The sequence below is a fragment of the Neocloeon triangulifer genome, unplaced genomic scaffold (genome assembly GCF_031216515.1).
Source record: "Neocloeon triangulifer isolate White Clay Creek 2 clone unplaced genomic scaffold, ASM3121651v1 ptg000004l, whole genome shotgun sequence".
Classification (NCBI taxonomy): Eukaryota; Metazoa; Arthropoda; class Insecta; order Ephemeroptera; family Baetidae; genus Neocloeon; species Neocloeon triangulifer.
Window position 1 is genome coordinate 887,659 of NW_026775547.1, and position 20,023 is coordinate 907,681.

Here is a 20,023-nt window from a genome sequence, read left to right on the forward strand (position 1 = left end):
CGTATGCATAATGATGTTCTAAATGAAGAAATCATAATTTTTCATCATCTGATGATAGTCTGTGGGTTGGATTCTACGATATAGTGATGTTAATATACTGAAATATAATTGAAATTAAAAAAAATTCGTCTAATTCCTAAGGTACTTTTGCAATAGTAAAAATAATAACAATTACTGATACAATGAAATAATAGACTAAGAAAAAATTGATCGTGTTGATTTCTTAGAAATTATTTGATAAATTCTTAAGAGATCAAACAATTAAATAAGTTGGGCTAAAAAATGAAAATAATTATATTTTTTCCCCTTTTTATAGAAAAAAAAATAATAATAATAAAATCCAGCATGAAACATGAAATTCAGTATAAACAAAATTGCCAAATTTAACGCGATGAAATTTTCATGACGTTTCCTCCACTTTCGCTTGACAGACGCTCGTGACAAGCACTCTCGATTTGAATTTATATATCTGCGCGCGTTTAGGTCGGATGTCAAAAGTGTTCTGCCGATCGGTTCCAGATTTTGGCCGTCAGACGCAGGATGTATGTTTATGTATGTGGCGGGTGAGCAAGCGAGCGTGTGGAAATTGGCATTCAGCGCCGATCGCGCTTCGGCATCAATGTTTCAATTACAAACGTAATAACATGCATGACGTGACGCGATTTATGTCGCGGCAGTCAAGTGTCAAAACGCGCGGCAATATCTATATTTTGCATGTTTATGAATTTCCGCTCCGAATGGATTTTGAATGTGCTTCGCTCATCGCAGAAACTTTTCCAATATAGAAGAAATTCAATATTGTACCAACGAAAAGTCACGGGCGCCGCCAAAAGAATATAAATTTAAAATAATATCTGTCGGCAAATGGACCACCTAGTCTGGAAGGCAATTTCCTCTCTCTGGGCTGCATTTTTTTCTTTCGTTTGTTTGCCGAATGTGTTCGCTCTTTTGTCTAGACGGCGGCGGCATTTTGATGGGCCAAATGTAAATGCAATTCCGTCCGATGCAAACGACTGGAGGAAGATAAAAAAAAGAGCGTGTGCAGTAAATCGTCCGTTGGTTTGTTTAAGGGAGAGAGATTTTCGCGATGATTCCGCGACGACGCCTGCGATAATGCGGATTTCGAGGAATTGGATTGCCAAGAAAGGTTTACGAGACTCGATCGTATTAATGCGAAACGGATTTGCAGAGAATGGAGGTCGTTGCCAAATTTCGCCAGAGAGTTACGGCGCTGCCTGTCGACGGCAAATATTTGCCCAAAATGATGGCAAATATTGTGAAATTTACTGAGCAATATGTTTATGGCGCTACAAAAATAAAGATGAAAGTTGCAAGTTGTGTTTGTAGTAAAGAGGGCCAGTAAAATCCGGGAAAGAGTTAAAATAATGCGCCATCTCAGCAATTTTCTTGGGAAAATTTTTATTCAATTGAATTTAGTCACCGATTTAATTTTTCTGGCTGAAAGAAATATAATTTTTCGTGAAAATTCTTTCAAGCGAGTTTAACGCGTGCTTTTTTCTACACAGTTTTTATTCAGAGCTAATAAACGGTGAGAATTTTTTAGTCCAATTAAGCTGATTTTTGTTGGTAAAATTCAGAGTAAGCTACGTTAGATGTGACTTTTTTTTTAAGTATTATTGTTCAACATAAAAAATCAACATTTATTTGTTAATAATAAAGTTAATTTTGTGCATTGAAGATATTGTGCATTTTTATTTATTGTGATTATAATAATATTATTTTGTTTAGTTTTTGTTCACCCATATTTTAAAACTAATTTTCATTTTTGCTGATGATTTTTATTACATATATAATTCAGCATAAGCGTTGTAACTGCAATAATAGCAGAAAATAATTTAATTCCTGCGAAGCCTTGAAAAACCTTGTTTGAAACAATTGATTTTGGATTTTCGTAAATTTCATCTAAAAATTGTTTATATTGGTGAAAACTGCAATCTTACCTTTACTTTGACAATTCACCTCATAAAAAAGAATGATAATTTTTTTCTTCATATAATTTTGTTATTGAAACTGATCTGAATCGGATAAATTAATTTCTTCTCTCTCTTTATAATTTTCTCTCACTCTCGTCGGCCCTTTTTGCATCCATAAATTCCAATTTTCCGCCGCTCGGAAGAATCGCCAATAACAGGGCCCATCAAGTGACAATAAAGGGCTTCGTGAAAATTAACCGGGCTGAACACACACGTATATATCGGCTTTCAGCGAACAAAGCCTCACTGTAAAAAAGCTAGCTCGAAATAGCAGGTTGCCAGAAAAGAGAGTGAGCGAGAGCAAAATTTTCAATTTCCTCTCTTCATCTCTCAACACATGCGCGGCAATAAAGCAGCGCGCGTGATGGGAAAAGGTCGATGCATATGAAAATTGGCAGAGAGGAAAAAATATTGAAAACACACACGAGATCAGAGTGAAAAAGAAGAGCGGAATTGCAGAACGGATATGGGAGATATAACTTGCAGAGCAAAAAACTTAGGCTTTTTTACTTTTTAAGCATCATTTTAAGCTAATCAAATGTACAAAAATCACGGAATTTTGAGTCAACTGACACTCACTTCACATTGAGTAAAATCGACTTTGATTTTTTTTAAATCCAGCTACGAAAGTAAAAAACCAAAAATAATTGTGTCCCTAAATTTTTTATTATGAACAAAAACTGCAATTAATTTTATTTTTGCAGGAGAACGCACAAATCGCTATAGCAATTTATTTAATCAAGGCTAATTTCTTCAATTTGTTGTTAGTGTGTGTTTTTTTTTGTTCGAACTAGTGTCTTTTTTGGGGTTGTAAAGCGTAAAGCAATTTCAGGGCTTAATTTTTAAGAGATTTTTACGTGGTTTTATTGAAACTCTGCGACAAAAACTTGACTGTAAAAAATGGCATATATGTACCAAAATTTTGACTTTTAATTAAGAAATTAATTTTTGATCCATTTTGAAGATTTATTTTAAATTTATTTATTAATTAAAAGCCAAAATTTTGGTAAGCATTCCATTCTTGAAGCCAATTTTTTCTTGTTGAGTTTCAGTAAAACCTCTTTAAAAAGGCTAATTTAATTATTTGAAGTTGGATCATACAAAAATTACAACCATTATTTGCCTTTAAAAAAATTTTAACCGTGTAACAAATTATTTTACTAAATTTTAATTAAAATTTAAATATTGTTGAAAAGTTGTGGTGTTGCTTAAACTTACTGAAAAATGTAGAAATCAGTAAAATGAAAATTTCAAAATAGAAATTAGTGAGGGCGATTCAAGGCCCAGAATAACAACCCTCCATGCAATGTTAATTGTGAGATAATTTTTTTAGCCTCCGCTAAATTAGATCATCTTTTTCATTAGTTTGGAATTGAAATATTTATTCTTGAGAGTAAATATTTGGGCAAAAAGCTGGCTGCAATGAAATCGACTGTAATTCTCATCCCCGGCGATAATTCAGCGGGGTTGCGAGATATTTAATTCTCGGCACGATCCGGCCGCGAGACCACTCGGGTGCTGCCCGCCTTGAGTGGAATGTTAACGCCGCTTTCCATCTTCAAAGTGCACTGCGGTGATCCGGTGGTCATCCGCACCCGGCACCGAATTCCGACGCAACAGCCGCAGCACCGAGAGGGTTGCATAATTAAAAATTCAACTGTGCTGCTCTGCGCCGCGTGACTTTTGTGTGAATATAAACGATCCAATTATAAGTGCCGTGCCGGTTGCCTACGTTATGTGCTGTGCTGGGCCGAGGCAATCTTTCTAAAAGCTTTTTGCGCGCATGAAAGGACGATGCTTTTTACCTGCGCGATGTCGGAATGAGCTTATTTCGGACCGGGCCGTGTAATGAGTTAAACTTGCAGCTGCCGGCCGACCGAACGCTGCTGCGGGCGAGACTCTACGTGCGTGTGTGAATTACAACCTAAAACTTGCAAAGCCCGCTGCTTGAATTTTTATGAGCTCGTGTCGCGCACTCGAGCTGCGGCTGATGGACCTCGTTACAGGAGAATATAAAAGCATTTTTGCACTCTGTAGATACCCTTCCTGCTCTTTATCGCAATGCTTAAAACTTCAAAAAAGATGCAATTGCTATATTTTTATAATATGTTTAAAATTTAATTGTTTTTAAAATAGTGTTAAAAAATGTATTCTATTTTTTACTGTACTATTTTTCACTTTCAAATTTTTTTTTTATATTTTCAATATTTTATAACTAGAATTATTTTGTTTTTAAAACAAAAGCATTAATTTGCTCTATTTTTATTATGTGGTTTTTTTTATTTATTATAATTATAAATGTATAAACTTCAGTGGTAAAGAGATGTTGTAAATAGTTAAAACTGAACACAATTGTCAATTTCTGCTTTCTGATAAATCTGGTGTCATTTTTTGTGATTAATTTTAATTTTTGAATACATTTAAATGCCTTTTGAAGTGCATACACAAAGATTAATATATGAAATTCTAAATTTTGCCTAACTAAGATAACTGAGAGAAAATGTGCATTTTACTAAGGAATCAAAGCAGACACAAACATTAGAATGTGGAATTTCTAATATTTGCAGGCAATTGAGATCGTGTCTTTATTACTTTTTTTAGTTGAGCGCATTATTTTGATAAATTCTATATTTCACTTTCGGGCAATGCATTGAGTTTCAACTACTATTGAAAGCGATTAAAAAATACACATTTTTCCTCGAAATTTGAGGCATTGATATGATTTTGTTCGTTCCTCTCTTAATTTTTATTTATTTCTTTCAGTTGCATGTTACATAATATTAGATTCATTTTGATTCCAAGTTTAAGCTTCTGTTTATTGAGACATTACAGAGATCTTTTACCCGTCCAGTGTTTGAATATTTAATAATTATTTTAGATCAATTGCGATGGTATAACATGATTGACTTATGATAAAATATCAAGAATTGGAATTCCATCAAGATTGAATTGAAAATTACTAACATTTAATTTTATAAACTAATTTGTCTTAAATTTTTGGTCCAAAAAAAAAATAAAATTAAGTGGTTTCTTTGGTATCTACTTTTAATTGCTATTATTTGCTCTTATTGTGAACAACTATTTTAAAAAAGGAGAGAGCTTAAATATTCTGTTTATATTTACTTTTATTTTCAACCGGTCAACTAGTGCAACATTTTCCCCGAGCATAAACATGAAGGTCAAACACCTAAACCGAATCAATTTCTGCTGTGCTCGTTCCGGGAGCACACCAAGGACGAAATGTAGGCAACCTGCATATCACGTTGAGCAACGCCGATGCTGCATAGTAATTTCATTCAATATTGCACTGTCGGATCTCGCAGTCGTAAAACAGCAAATTGGCTCAATTAGAAGCGGCGGTCGGTGCCGCCGAGTTGCGCAACAAATATACACCCAAGGTATTACATGGCGTCGGAGCCGAGTGGCGCAATTAAACGAACTCGGCGCGACAAATTGCAGTCGTTAACAGACATTCAAATTGAATTCGCGCCACTCCCGCAATGTGCGAAATCATTCGCATGTGCAATTGCGGCGTAAAATTAACTAGGCCCCGACAGTTTGCTAATTTGCATAAATAGATAAGGTTGGTATGACTGACAACTGACGGTTTTCTTGCAGAAAGGCGGCCGAGTTTGCGCTGCATCTTGTTAACTAACTGTTGCCGCGCTTGTTAGCACTCTCGAGCTTCTGCTTGATATAAAATTCAATTTTATGATAACAAGCCTGCCTCCCTCTTGCTGCATCTCAAAGTAGCTTCCTCGCTCGCATCGCATTCTCAATCACAAAGCAGAGCAAGCGGGCCTCCCGTTCAAGTGAACGTATTTAAGAATCTTTTCAAAGTGATAAAAAAAAATAAAATTTCGAAATGAATGAAAATAACAAATCATTTTTTTGAACTAGAAATTTTAAGTTGAGGAGAGGAAGTAGTTTTACAACAAAATTTACCCTTTCAGAATAAACTCAATCTTATTTTGAATTTATAAAAAAGAAAAGAATTAAAAAATTTCGTATAAGATTCTAGTAACAATTATTATAATTTACTAAAACTTTATTATAATTTTTTTTAGTAATTTTAGGGAAGTTTATTTATTGATTGTTTAAAATAAAACATTTAATATATTTATTACCATATATTAAACTTCTAATTTTTTTATAGCATAAAAATTCTTAATCATATTATCTAATTTGTAAATTGTTAAATTTTTTGTATACTTTATTAGTAGTTATTTTTTTTATAAAGGAACTTCTGGTACCTAATTGTGAAATGAAAATAAATTTAACTAAAATTTTTGTGTGAGTTTTTATGCAGCATTATTAAATTGATTAATTTGCAAAATAGTGGATATTTCAAAATTCAACCATATTGTGAACGAACAGTGAAATAGTTGTTTTCTTGGCCCTAAAAAAGTCTCAGCAATAATAACAACCAACGTTTTGATCTTCAAGATAAACCATTACTTCAGCATTTAAGTAGATTAATAGCGGCACGGTCTGGTAGGTAATAAAATTAAACAAAGCCGCGGCCGTAAAGTTCCATTTTTCCTAATTTATATCATTACAGTGGGTAATTTAATTGCCGGCCGTTGGCGCGATACGCGGCCGTAAAAATTGCATGCTCGGTCGGTTTTTTAATCCACGCGTCATCTTACGAGCTGCACATACATAAAATCACAATGGTGCAGCTTTTATAGGTTTTTAAGGTTGGCTCTTTTTAGTGCCCGCACTGTCAGTGTGTGTGCATTCCGAGTTTTACGAGTTTTCCAAACAGCATAAAACCCTCAAGAGTTTTCCGCCGACCGAATTTCCAACCTGCCTGTTTTGTTTCAGCGCAGGGTGGTGAGTTGAAGTGGCGGTGAATTTAATTAATACAAACTTGCTTGCGCAGCAAAGTTTGAGCTCGGACGGAGCGAACTTGCGGCTGAGCAGATTAGCACAATTTCTTGCGACGCGCCTTTGTTCTCCGTCGTGCGGAAATGAATTGTTAACGCACGACTTTCAGTCATTTACCTTGGCTGAGAAGAAGCAGCTTTTTTAGGCAGGGCGCAAAAAGGTCTGCGGAATTTCAGTGCGGTTGGCGGAATGGAAAAAGGGGCCGGTCTGCACCACGATTAATTAGCCGCCCTTTGTCCCGGCGAGACCGGAAAATCACTCCTGCGCTAATTGTAATTGATTAGTCGCCCAGAGAGAGAAAAGAGAGGACAAAGAACGGTTAAAAGAGAAAAGGGCGCGCCGGACTCCCCGGTGTTCTAAAAGAGGAAAGTGTCTGAAGCCAAAAGCCATTTTGAGATGTTGTTCATAATAGAGGCCCTTGGAAATTTAATTAAGGACCGTACAAATAAATTTATTATAGTTGTATAGAAATATTTTGCAATAAAAAAAATTGAAAATATTTAAAAGTAAAAATTTATTCTAAACTTAAAATTATTTTTGGGCTTTGGGCTTTATTAATTCAGTTCATTTAAATTAAAACTAGGATAAAAAGGTTAAACCACATATTTTCTCAATCCCTAAGACTCTTAATGGTGCATGAACACCTCAAAATTTTCAAAATAATATTTTTTTCATCCAAACCTTCCCTAATGGAACAGTCGAGTAGGACGTCAACTCCACTCAGAGAAAATCTCCATCGCATTTTCTTAGATTTTTCCGAGAAAAATTGCACACGAGCACGCATCCCTTCTTATTTACGTCTCTTCTCTCTCTTGTGCACGAAGTTGTACGATTCCCGAGGGACTGCCACATCTCGAGCGTGTGTGTGTCTCGTGTGTACTTCTTTAGAGAGCCATATCGCGGCAAAGACGCGCATCATCATCATTTGTAATCAGCGGCGCATTGCATTATTACGCGCAGCAAGGGAGCTGTGCAAAAACTCGAGCTTTCCTTCACCCCGAGACAGACATTCGGAAAGATAAAGAAAAATAAGCCGGCCGCGCAATTCAATAAACAGTGCGCGATCGATGCCCTGTATAACGTTGGTGCCTCGCGCTCATTTCGGTCCCTCCGGAGCCACCCATAAAGTGTCAGACAATATTTCCAACTTTGCTGGGAACTCGCCTGGCTCGATAAATCCCAAACTTTACGGTCACCGTGTCTCGTCCGGGCGGCGAAACTTGGCCAGGCTGATTGAAAGCAGCGTCGTCTTCCATCTCACGTGCTGGAATTTTGATTGTCTATAGAGAAAGGACCTTTTGGAAAGTGGTGTTTTGAGTGGATGCTGATGGAGGAAGCCCACAGCACGCTTGATTTTGTGGGAAAAGAAAAATTTACTGAATGATGTAATTTATAAAAGTAATTACATCTGCAGTTCATTTTTTTCCTTTAATTTGATACTCAAGCGTAAAATTAAAAGTTTCTTGTGCAGAGTGATTGATCGATTAATAATTTCTTTATATTAATATCAAATGACATACGTTTCAGCAAAGGTTGTTCATGAAATTTCATTATAATTTATGACAATACTTTAATTATAAATATCGAATAATTCTACAAATATTTATATAATATTAATTCAACTTTTATCTTATAAACTCAGGATATATACAAGAAAAGCCTATATTAGTAAAATAAAAACTAATCAATTCAAATAAATTTATATTTAATTTTACTATTCAAATATTATTTAAATATAAATTTTTTTTTGAAAATTAATTATTTAGTTAACAAAATGAAATTTATTGAAAAAACTTAAAATTTGATGGTTTTAGTTAAAAAATTAATCCATCCATAAATATTTCTCGAAAATGGAAACTTGTAGGTAAAAAGTTTTGAAAAGAATTATCCACTTGTGGTGCTCATCACGTTGAAATTAAGTCCCGGGCTCTCCTCTTTTGAAGTACGGCTACAGATAGTAGTAAAAATGTTCAAGCTTTCAACGAAAATAAACCTTTTGCTTCATTTAAAGAATGAAACAAAATTCAGATATTTGTAGTGATCCATCTTTTTACTATCTATTCTTTTAAAAAGAAATAAATAAACAACATTGAAATCAATTAAAAATAAACTCTGAACCAATCAAAAATTCAAAAAATTATTAATAATAACATCTTCAATATTTTGCTTGGAGGTTTTAAGTTTAAAAATAAATAATTGCACTATAATTTACTTGATGAGTCTGAACCTGTTGATTAAATTAAACTGGTTACATAATGTAAAATTAATTCGGGTAGAATCCTCTAAGGAAATTGGCCCCATTTTTCTTGATCGTTTAATGTAATTAGAGAAAGAAACACGCGAAACGGGGTCTTTGCATGCAGGCCACGGTAGGTGGATAATCCCAGCGGATGTTCCGCATCGATCGTGCATTTCAATAGGCTCTCCGGTTGCAAAATCCACTTTGGCCGGCGCACCATCAAGGCCCGAGTCATTATTCGCCCGCCTTCTTTACACAAAGGCCGCTTCATCATCACAAAGTTTTCGGGCGGCAAACACAAAGTCGCGGATGCTGTGCTCCTTCTTTCGCTAGTTTTCTGCTTCTTGATTGATTACCCGCTGTTTAGGAATGATAAGCGACGTCGCTGCGCATTATGCAGTCATCCGTCTCCGCTAAATGGAGCGCGAAATGAAATAATCGAGTGCAGGTTGCTCGCTCGCTCGCCTGCCAGACGCCCTATGCAACCCGCAGGACAGCTGTGCGCGACCGGCCGCATAAAGCTTGTTCGGGCAGGCGTCTGCACGCCGGCGGAAGTTTGCCCGCCGCGTCAGCTTTGTTTTAGTGCCCTTTGAAAACGCTTCGGACGCAGTCGGAGAATTACCGTATTTTTCTCTCTGGAAAACAAACATCCTGGGTGAAAAATAGAACTAATTTAATAATAATTATGAGAGAGGTTGATTGTTAAGAGCTAGAGCAGCAAAGCCAGCAAAGGACGTGATTATTTCAACCTTGGGAGTTTTAGAAACGTTCTTGCTAGTAATGGTAGCGTTTTGTCCCAAAATTTACTCAATTTGGAATAATTATAAACAGTGAATAAAATAATAATCTACAAACATCCAAAAATAACTTTGTTCCCATAAAAATATTGATTTTCCCAAAAGCATATATGGAAAAGAAACTGAAAAACATATTTTGTATTTTTTCAATTGGAACAAATAAACAAAAATAATAATTGATTGTAAGATTTTTATTTGTGCTTAAAAATTATTATTTTTGACATTCTTAAAATCCTATAAGAGTCATTTTTAGTTAGTTTAAACTAAACTTAAAATTACGTTTCATTTTTGTCTTATTTATTAGAATTGAGTTGACTTTGATTTTTACGTTCACTAATGTATTGAGACAATTTCAATTTCTAAAAAGAAGTTAGGAATCAAACACTTCTATAATTTTTTTATGGAATTTTTTTATATCTTGAAGGATTATTATGCTTAATATCAGTTAACATTTCCTCAAACATCGACGAAACTCGAAATTTCAAACACATTGTTTCATCTATGTCCCGGGAACTTAATATTTATGAGCACGAAAAACTCAACTAAAATAGTCTGGGTTTTACATTTTTTTAAAGAATTTTTTAATCTCAAAGTAAACGAGCTTCTACCTTTGCTAGATATTCCTCCGACTGTCCCAAAGCCTGGAAATTGCAATTATTGCTGTCTGTGCAGATCAAAAGCTTATCCTCTGAAAACAGGACGACGTGTCCGTTGGATTGTCGCGTCGGCCATAGAGTGGGTCGGCCGGCAGGAATCCTCCCAGGGCAGTGCTCGGATTAAAATCAGCTCGCCGCAAGCGCCGCCATTAATTCTGTCGGCATTGTGCAGTGCAAATGCTATAACGAACGTATTATTTGCGGGTCACAAGAGTTGCTCCAATTAATGCATTCACGCGTGTTTGCGTTGAATTATTTACAACGCTTTCGCAATTGCCACGATAATAATTAATAATATGCCGCAAATGTACTGTGACGCGCCATCTGACGGTCGCGTAATTTTCTGCGGTTTTATGTTGCAATTTTCATCATGGAACTCGGTTAAAATATAACTTTTTTCCTGATAGTTGTGTAAAAATTAAAGAAATTACACAAACACGAGGGCATTTAAATTTTCTGAAAATTATTTCCAATTTAACAGCAAGTCGGTAACTTAAGTCTTAATTTCAAATTTTAATTCCCTTATAAATATATTAAATTTGTTTCTTTTAGTATCACCTGAGCAAATACCATTACTTCAAAAATAAACGACTTTGAAATAAATTTAAAAGTGTTTAATGAAGAATAGAATTGAATCCTGTAACTGATTAGATAAAATTAAATCATTTCAAGATCTTTATTTGTTATAATACTACGACCTTTTTAAAAGAAACAGAACTTGAATCATACATTGTAAGTGTTTGAAACAAATTGTTGCAGAATTATTTAAATAAAATTAGATATTAAAATAATGTTTAGCGCCAGGTCAAAAAGTAAATAAATTTAAGGTCGACGTCTAAAAGCGTCTCTGAAATAGTCAATGATTTGACAAAAAAATAGCAAAGTTCATTGCCAAGAGACGTGATTTTATTTTGAACCTTGAAATTGGAGGATTAAAAAATTCATTTTTCAGTTTTCACACAATTTCTGAATTAATCGTCTTCAGTAAAATTCCAGAAAATTAAAAGCGCCAGGTCAAAAAGTAAATAAATTTAGGTCGACGTCTAAAAGCGTCTCTGAAATAGTCAAAGATTTGACAAAAAAATAGCAAAGTTCATTGCCAAGAGACGTGATTTTATTTTGATCCTTGAAATTGGAGGATTAAAATATTCATTTTTCAATTTACACACAATTTCTGAAATAAACGTCTTTACTAAAATACCAGTAAATTAAAAGCGCCAGGTCTAAAAGTAAAAAAATTTAAGGTCGACGTCTAAAAGCGTCTCTGAAATAGTCAATGATTTGACAAAAAAATAGCAAAGTTCATTGCCAAGAGACGTGATTTAATTTTGAACCTTGAAAGTTGAGGATTAAAAAATTCATTTTTCAAATTTCACACATTTTCTGAAATAATCGTCTTCAGTAAAATACCAGAAAATTAAAAGCGCCTGGTCAAAAATTAAATAAATTTAAGGTCGACGTCTAAAAGCGTCTCTGAAATAGTCGATGATTTGACAAAAAAATAGCAAAGTTCATTGCCAAGAGACGTGATTTAATATTGAACCTTGAAAGTGGAGGATTAAAAAATTCATTTTTTAATTTTCACACAATTTCTGAAATATTCGTCTTTATTAAAATACCAGTAAATTAAAAGCGCCAGGTCAAAAATTAAATAAATTTAAGGTCGACGTCTATAAGCGTCTCTGAAATAGTCGATGATTTGACAAAAAAATAGCAAAGTTCATTGCCAAGAGACGTGATTTAATATTGAACCTTGAAAGTGGAGGATTAAAAAATTCATTTTTTAATTTTCACACAATTTCTGAAATATTCGTCTTTATTAAAATACCAGTAAATTAAAAGCGCCAGGTCAAAAATTAAATAAATTTAAGGTCGACGTCTATAAGCGTCTCTGAAATAGTCAATGATTTGACAAAAAAATAGCAAAGTTCATTGCCAAGAGACGTGATTTTATTTTGAACCTTGAATGTGGAGGATTAAAAAATTCATTTTTCTTTTTTCACTCAATTTCTGAAATATTCGTCTTCAGTAAAATACCAGTAAATTAAAAGCGCCAGGTCAAAAAGTAAATAAATTTAACGTCGACGTCTAAAAGCGTCTCTGAAATAGTCAATGATTTGACAAAAAAATAGCAAAGTTCATTGCCAAGAGACGTGATTTAATATTGAACCTTGAAAGTGGAGGATTAAAAAATTCATTTTTTAATTTTCACACAATTTCTGAAATATTCGTCTTTATTAAAATACCAGTAAATTAAAAGCGCCAGGTCAAAAATTAAATAAATTTAAGGTCGACGTCTATAAGCGTCTCTGAAATAGTCGATGATTTGACAAAAAAATAGCAAAGTTCATTGCCATGAGACGTGATTTTATTTTGAACCTTGAAATTGGAGGATTAAAAAATTCATTTTTCTTTTTTCACTCAATTTCTGAAATATTCATCTTTAGTAAAATACCAGTAAATTAAAAGCGCCAGGTCAAAATAAAGTAAAAAAATTTAAGGACGCACGTCTATAAGCGTCTCTGAAATAGTCAATGATTTGACAAAAAAATAGCAAAGTTCATTGCCAAGAGACGTGATTTTATTTTGAACCTTAAAAGTGGAGGATTAAAAAATTCATTTTTCAATTTTCACACAATTTCTGAAATATTCGTCTTTAGTAAAATACCTGTAAATAAAAAGCGCCAGGTCAAAAAGTAAATAAATTTAACGTCGACGTCTAAAAGCGTCTCTGAAATAGTCAAAGATTTGACAAAAAAATAGCAAAATTCATTGCCAAGAGACGTGATTTAATTTTGAACCTTGAAAGTTGAGGATTAAAAAATTCATTTTTCAAATTTCACACATTTTCTGAAATAATCGTCTTCAGTAAAATACCAGAAAATTAAAAGCGCCTGGTCAAAAAGTAAATAAATTTAAGGTCGACGTCTAAAAGCGTCTCTGAAATAGTCAATGATTTGACAAAAAAATAGCAAAGTTCATTGCCAAGAGACGTGATTTAATTTTGAACCTTGAAAGTGGAGGATTAAAAAATTCATTTTTTAATTTTCACACAATTTCTGAAATATTCGTCTTTATTAAAATACCAGTAAATTAAAAGCGCCACGTCTAAAAGTAAAAAAATTTAACGTCGCACGTCTATGAGCGTCTCTGAAATAGTCGATGATTTGACAAAAAAATAGCAAAGTTCATTGCCATGAGACGTGATTTTATTTTGAACCTTGAATGTGGAGGATTAAAAAATTCATTTTTCAATTTTCACACATTTTCTGAAATAAACTTCTTTAGTAAAATACCCATAAATTAACAGCGCCAGGTCAAAAAGTAAATAAATTTAAATCGCGATCCGTATTATGATATTAATTAAATACCTTGAATATTATAGATAAATTTTATTCACAGATATAGCTTAAATAATATGGAGGAAATTCACAATTGTCCCCATACCAGCCGCCACTCATGACCCTAAAGTTGATGCACCTGTCCTCTGAGTTGTCCTCACTCGGTTGTCCAGGGCCCCAGTGAAATTCACTGATCGGGACCGACGGCTCTCTCAGCCAAACCCACTCGCTCGAATTGGCAGCTCTGAAGCCATCCGTCCAGAACCAGAAGCTTTCGAAGCCTATTTGCCAACAAAGAGGTCACTGGTCATATTTTTAAAGCAAAATATTTAATCCCGACCTAGCTGCTGGAAGGCCTGGCGCACCGCCGTGTACTCGCCGGGCCCTTCAAAAGTCACCAGAGACAGATTCAAAGCGGCGCACTCGGCCTTCGATTCGATCCACGTGTGCTGAGGAAAAAAAAAAGAAAAACAGTGAACGGTCGGGTGCTCGCGTGAGTCAGTCTGGTGAGCTAATCAAATTTGAGCAGCGAGATGTGCACTTACCGACGCGAGTTTCACAAAGTACTCCTTGCCGCTGATGTTGACGAACTCGCGCACTTGTTGTTCGCCAACTGCGACATCCAAGAGTAGTGCAATATAATTAATTAATTTGTATAGCTTTACTATTAGAGTTGAGTGTTTTGCCATCAAGGGCTTAAATGAATAATTTCAGTGATTTTTTTTAGTAAAAATTGACTGTTATGTTGAAAATCGATTAACTTAATAAAATTTGATCTAAAACGGCTGAAAATAGCTTTTAATTATTTATTAGACGCAAAATTTATAATAATTTTTTAATTTAGAAATTTACTGAAGTCGACCAAATTTTATTCCAAGATTTGCTATGACTATTTCAATGTCACAAATCAATACGTCATGAATGAAATGCTCACAATCAGCTCTAATTGTAAATAATATAAATAAATATTAGCTAAGAAATTCCTTTTTAAATTTAAGGCAAACCTTGTGAAGAAACGGAACCCTTTTCAATCGAGCATAGAGTAAACTGAAAGTAAATTAATTTAAATTAAGACTAAATTAGTTTCTTTCATTGGGCTTACCGAAAAAATAGAAATCAACAGGACGACGAAAAGATTTTGCTTTAGATTAAACATCATTGTGAAGAGATTTTCTCTGTTGTCTCGACGGCGATGTTGTCGTAAATGAAAATTAATTATCTTCCTTTGTAATTCTGTGACTTTGCTCAGTTATAATCACAAAGGGAGATTAGTAATTGGAGCTTTCAAAAATAAGTCGATAAGAAGCCTGATATTGATAAGAAACCGGTCTTTGTTTAAATTATTTGTTGATTTAAAAGTGATTAACTTTTTTGATTGGAACCTTCAGTCAATTTTAATAATTTATACAAACTAAAAATTACCAAATTACTTTTGAAAAGATCACTAAGGGAATAAAATTAGCATGAAAATACAAAAAAATTATTCATGGTTTTATAAGATTTATTATTTTGTGATGCATTTTTGGTGTTATTCACAAATATGTCCAAGAACGAAATTGTTCTCGCATGGGTCGTCATCCCAGCCACCCGAATCCACTCTGAAACTCACGCAATAATCGACAAGCTGATCGGTTGCGGGATTTCCAGGAATCCAAAAGAACTCTGTAATAAGCGCCCCACCCGTTTCCCAATACCAGACGTCAGAATACTTGTTCCTTCTTGCCGAAGTCCAATACCAGTGTCTTTCCATACCTATAATTTTTTTTTACATAAATCATATCTCTAAATAAGCTCTTTTTTTATACCAATGTTTCTCAAAGCATCCAGAATTGCGAGATATTCTCCTTGCTCGTCAAAAGCGATCAACTGTTTTCCTTGATTCAAACAGTCTTGCTCTGCCTCTGGTTTGTAAACCTTTTGAAATTTTCAAAATAAGATTATAAATTTTTTTGAGAGATTTGAATTACTCACAGCTCCAGCGGTGACTGAATAAGTTTTTCCATTCACATTGATCTCAACTCTCGATCCTTATCGTAATAATAATAATAATAATCATTTACTGAATTAATTATTTTTAATTGTGAAATTCAAACCTGCAACCCTTTGCTCAGTACTTTTAGAACTAGATGCATCTCCGATCTAAATATTACAAAATTTATAAAAATTAATGTTTCACTTTCTTGTGAATTTAGAAAACCTGTATTGTTAGAAACAGAAGTAATAGGAATCCCAACAGTGATGATGTCGCCATGGCTCAAAACTGACAGTGGAGCCTCAGCAATAATGAATTTCGAAAGCAAAAATTATCAAGCAGCTTTATCATTTTAAAGTTTAGTAAAAGATTTTTGTCGTCAAAAGCCGCAGATTATCTGTTGAAAAACAATAAGATAAGCAAAGCAGTTACTTTAAAAAAACAGGTGTGAAATCAATGTACTTGGATGGGCTTTGGTTTTGCTGAAGTGAAGCAATTACGAGTTATATGGACACAAAAAGTAATGAAAAGGAAATGCAATTTTAAATTTAATTGAAATATTAAATTATTAATCAAAGTTGTAATGAAAATCAAATTAACTAGCAAAAAATTCAAAAAGTGTACAGATAGTTTCAATTTTTCTTGGTAATTTTAGGAATATATTTTATATAGTTTGTATTTAAATAAAAATACACATAATTCAGATTTCATTTTTTGATAGACATGCTATTTTGTTCTCCAGAAACATTTTTCTTCACATTCTTTCTCCCCCCCCCCCTACAATATTAATGATCCGAAAATAAGTATTTAAAAAAACTCATGTTTTTTTATAATTATTTGTGCTAGTAAGAGAGGCTGCAAAAATCAGAATTAACTAACTTTGTACTTAGTAATAATTTTTGAAAAGCTTAATTGTAAAACTAATTTTAGGAAGACAAATTAGCTTTAGACACCCGTTGTACACCTAGTTGTGTTCAATAAATACTCTATCTATCTATTACTGAAAAATTTTCATTATTTTTTCGGCGATTGTCATCATCGTTCTGTTCTTCACTCTCGATCGTGATTCAATATCTTGCCATGAAATATCACTCTCGAGCGGCGCGTATCACCTGCTGGCGTTAATTACATTCTTTCGGCATACAAGGCCGTGATGGCCAATTAGTGCGCCTTGTTAGCGCACAGCAAACACGGCGATAACGATCACAAATGATTATCGATCATCTGATTCATTTGCAATGTGTGTAAACCGGCAGCGAAAGGCTCTGCCAGAGAGACCGGCGAGGGTTGAACAACTACCGCGAATTCATTAAAATTCAAACAGACAAGCCGTGCACGTCCGTGCATTACCATGAATTCGAAATAAATTCCAATCCCATTACAAGAGCGAGCAAGGCCGGCTGCAAATACATACATTAATCACAAAATGCGCGCGAATATATTTCACACCGTCGCCGGGGTTCATTGCTCTCGACCGCGCACTCGCTTCAGTAATTAATGGTTCGCAGTCGGATGCTGCCCCGTTTTATCTTTGCATTCGCCGTTTGTCTTCATTTAAAAACAATCGGTCTTCGCGGAAATGCTGGTTGCTGGATAATCAGGGGCGATAAATCTCTCGGGAAAATCCACCGTCACCCGCGCGTTGACCGCTTCTAATGACATTGCGCGAGAGAGCGCTTTGATCATGCGACACACAGAAGTGATTGAGTTGACCGTTCGATAATGCAATTAATTTTCATTTCGCGTTTAAATGGATTTCGTAAAGGCTTTCAGTATCGGAAGCAAAATCAAATTCTCATTTTGAAAATTTGATTTTTATTTTTTTTATTATTATTGTTCTTTATTAATTATAAATTGAATCGAAGCATGAAGGAAATGAAAGGTAAAAGGTTTTTAGAAACAAAAAAGCTCTGCGCCAAGGTCAATCGCAATTTCATTTTTAGAACTTCTCTTATTTATATTATAATAATTATAATTATAATATCATATAATATGTATATGATAATATATTTTATCTTCTAATTTAGAATTTCAAGAGGTATTTAATTTAATTATCACATAGCAAAATACATCATATACTTACAGAATCAAGTTTGGAAAAGATGCAATTTATCTTTAAGGCAAGGTTTGATATTATCAAAAAAATTGCATTGAGAGCACTAAACATTATAAATAATTTAGTTAGGTTTTTAGAAGTATAAATAATAAATTTTAAGCATATTTAACTTGTGCAAATGCATATTTACTTCTAATTATATAATGAAAAAAGCAATAAATTTTTAATTTGCATTAAAAAATAAAATAAGTTTTTAAAGTATATCAAAACAAACCCATTCAAAAAATCTAAAAATTGATTTAACAAATTATAAATAGTAGTAAAAAAATCATTTATAACTTTAAAATTTTTTTAAAAAAAATTATCATTCGTTTCATTCTCCAGATACCTTGTATTGTATATTATACCTGCCTAAATAGTTATATTTCTCTTTACTTAATTGACATTTAAACCTTTTTGATATAAACATCACAATAATTACATCTTTAAATTTGAGATGTTAAGTAATTTAAATTTTAAATTTGTACACCTTTTTTTGCCTGGCTAAATTTAACTTTGATTTAAAAAAATTTTGACCAAAAATATCGCTCTTAATTATTCTAACTGAAGTGATTTTTTTGAAGCTCATGCATATTTCTGAAACTGGTGGTAGTTATGGGAGTCATTTTGTTGAACAGCAATCAATATTTAAATTGCATCCAATGTTTGCACATTGGGGTCAGTGTGCAAATACGTACATTCACAGTTGTCGGATCACTGAACAAATAGTAGTTCATGCTCTGTGTATGTGACTACCCTTTCACCCACAGCTATGCAATTGCATTTCCAATTGTTCGTCGTCATTAATGATCAAATATTTCCCAACTCTATGTGGGAAAAAGTATTAGTTTGATTCAAATTGATTCCGCTCAATTTATTTTTCTCCTGCAAATCAAACAGCAAATTATCAATTTATGAACGTAAAATTATTTTAACTTTTCGCAAACAATGAGCGATTAATAGAGGTAATAATTTCCTTTGTTTAAAATCTATTTGTGACTATCCTGATTGTTAAGTCTTCTATTGAGAGAGGTGAATAGGCAGTCATTGGATATCAGAAAGCTTGCTAATTAAAAAATTTAAAAAAATCCGTTCAAACGTTGAATTTTAGTAAATAAATTTATTTGTGACGAAGAAATATGTAAAAACTGTTGATATTTATGTGTTTAAAATTATTTTCAATAAAAATTGTGTACTTTTTTCCAAAATTTGAATGAAAAAATATTGTTCAATGATTGTCGCAACATTAAATTTATTGAGTATCAAAATTTATTATAGATTTAATGGAATCATGGATTTTTTTACTTTCTCAAAACATTAATTTAATTAAATTAGTAATGTGACTAATTTTTAACGATTTTCTTTTAAGTTTCTAGATCATTCAAAGTTTTAAAAAAAAAATTCTCGTTCATCTGTTAAAACTGGAGCCTAAGAACATCCCTGAGAAAACTTTCCCATAAATAAAAGACAAGTGGTTTTCCCATAAAATTCAAGACCACTTTAAGCACAGGCAATTCGGTCTTTAGTTGCATCGCCGTTTAAATTGAGTGGTAGGAAACTGTCCAGAGTTGAAACTGTCCAGGGGTTGAAACCGTCCAAAAGATGGAGGATTTACAAAAAACACACCCTTATATGGGGAGGAGTGAATTGTGAGGGCATGACCAAGAATAGTGAGAAATGGAATCGTATACAATATTTTTTAAGAGGGACAAATAATCGATTGCAATGATGTAATTATTTGTATCTTTTAATGCTTTCAATATTGGACAGTTTCCACCATTGAGTTGAAACTCTCCAGGGTTAGAAGTGGCACCGCTGTCGCTGGACAGTTTCACCTTCTGGGCAGTTTCAACTTATAAATAATGCTGCTAATTGTTATTCTCCAGTACTGGACAGTTTCCACCGTTGCGTTGAAACTCTCCACGTTTACAAGCGGCAACACTGCCGCTGGACAGTTTCACCTTCTGGAGAGTTTCAACTCTTGACAATTATCAATCAGGTATATTTTCTTGGACAGATTCACCCCTCTGCTACTCCCA

At 33.6% G+C, this 20,023-nt stretch overlaps 4 protein-coding genes across 4 annotated transcripts in view; 2 read left to right on the plus strand and 2 right to left on the minus strand.

The window, feature by feature from the left end:
* The window catches only part of LOC132193636 (uncharacterized), a 142,050-nt gene that overhangs the window by 35,041 nt on the left and 86,986 nt on the right, over nt 1-20,023 (plus strand). The window lies entirely within an intron of this gene.
* LOC132193642 (poly [ADP-ribose] polymerase tankyrase-1-like) overlaps nt 1-20,023 on the plus strand; it is a 161,079-nt gene that overhangs the window by 25,783 nt on the left and 115,273 nt on the right. The window lies entirely within an intron of this gene.
* LOC132193507 (hepatic lectin-like) lies at nt 13,932-15,126 on the minus strand. Its single transcript, XM_059614222.1, has 5 exons — nt 15,020-15,126; nt 14,922-14,964; nt 14,463-14,530; nt 14,258-14,366; nt 13,932-14,198 (listed from the first exon to the last, which is right to left on the minus strand). The coding sequence occupies exons 1-5, from the start codon at nt 15,074-15,076 to the stop codon at nt 13,969-13,971; spliced, it is 507 nt and encodes a 168-aa protein (XP_059470205.1). The 5' UTR covers nt 15,077-15,126; the 3' UTR covers nt 13,932-13,968.
* On the minus strand, nt 15,404-16,228 carry LOC132193504 (C-type lectin domain family 4 member K-like). Its single transcript, XM_059614219.1, has 5 exons — nt 16,115-16,228; nt 16,011-16,056; nt 15,889-15,944; nt 15,723-15,831; nt 15,404-15,669 (listed from the first exon to the last, which is right to left on the minus strand). Exons 1-5 carry the CDS (start codon nt 16,166-16,168, stop codon nt 15,446-15,448), a joined length of 489 nt encoding a protein of 162 aa, XP_059470202.1. The 5' UTR covers nt 16,169-16,228; the 3' UTR covers nt 15,404-15,445.

Excerpts from the sequence above, each read along its gene's own strand:
- LOC132193507 (XM_059614222.1), bottom strand. The coding sequence starts at position 15,076 with ATGATGTTTAATCTAAAGCAAAATCTTTTCGTCGTCCTGTTGATTTCT. Across the intron at positions 14,965-15,019 it reads TGTTGATTTCTATTTTTTCG|TTTACTCTATGCTCGATTGA; the intron begins GTAAGCCCAATG and ends ATTTACTTTCAG. Across the intron at positions 14,531-14,921 it reads GGGTTCCGTTTCTTCACAAG|TTGGCGAACAACAAGTGCGC; the intron begins GTTTGCCTTAAA and ends TGGATGTCGCAG.
- LOC132193504 (XM_059614219.1), bottom strand. The coding sequence starts at position 16,168 with ATGGCGACATCATCACTGTTGGGATTCCTATTACTTCTGTTTCTAACA. Across the intron at positions 15,832-15,888 it reads ATTCAGTCACCGCTGGAGCT|GTTTACAAACCAGAGGCAGA; the intron begins GTGAGTAATTCA and ends AAATTTCAAAAG. Across the intron at positions 15,670-15,722 it reads GGATGCTTTGAGAAACATTG|GTATGGAAAGACACTGGTAT; the intron begins GTATAAAAAAAG and ends AAAAAATTATAG.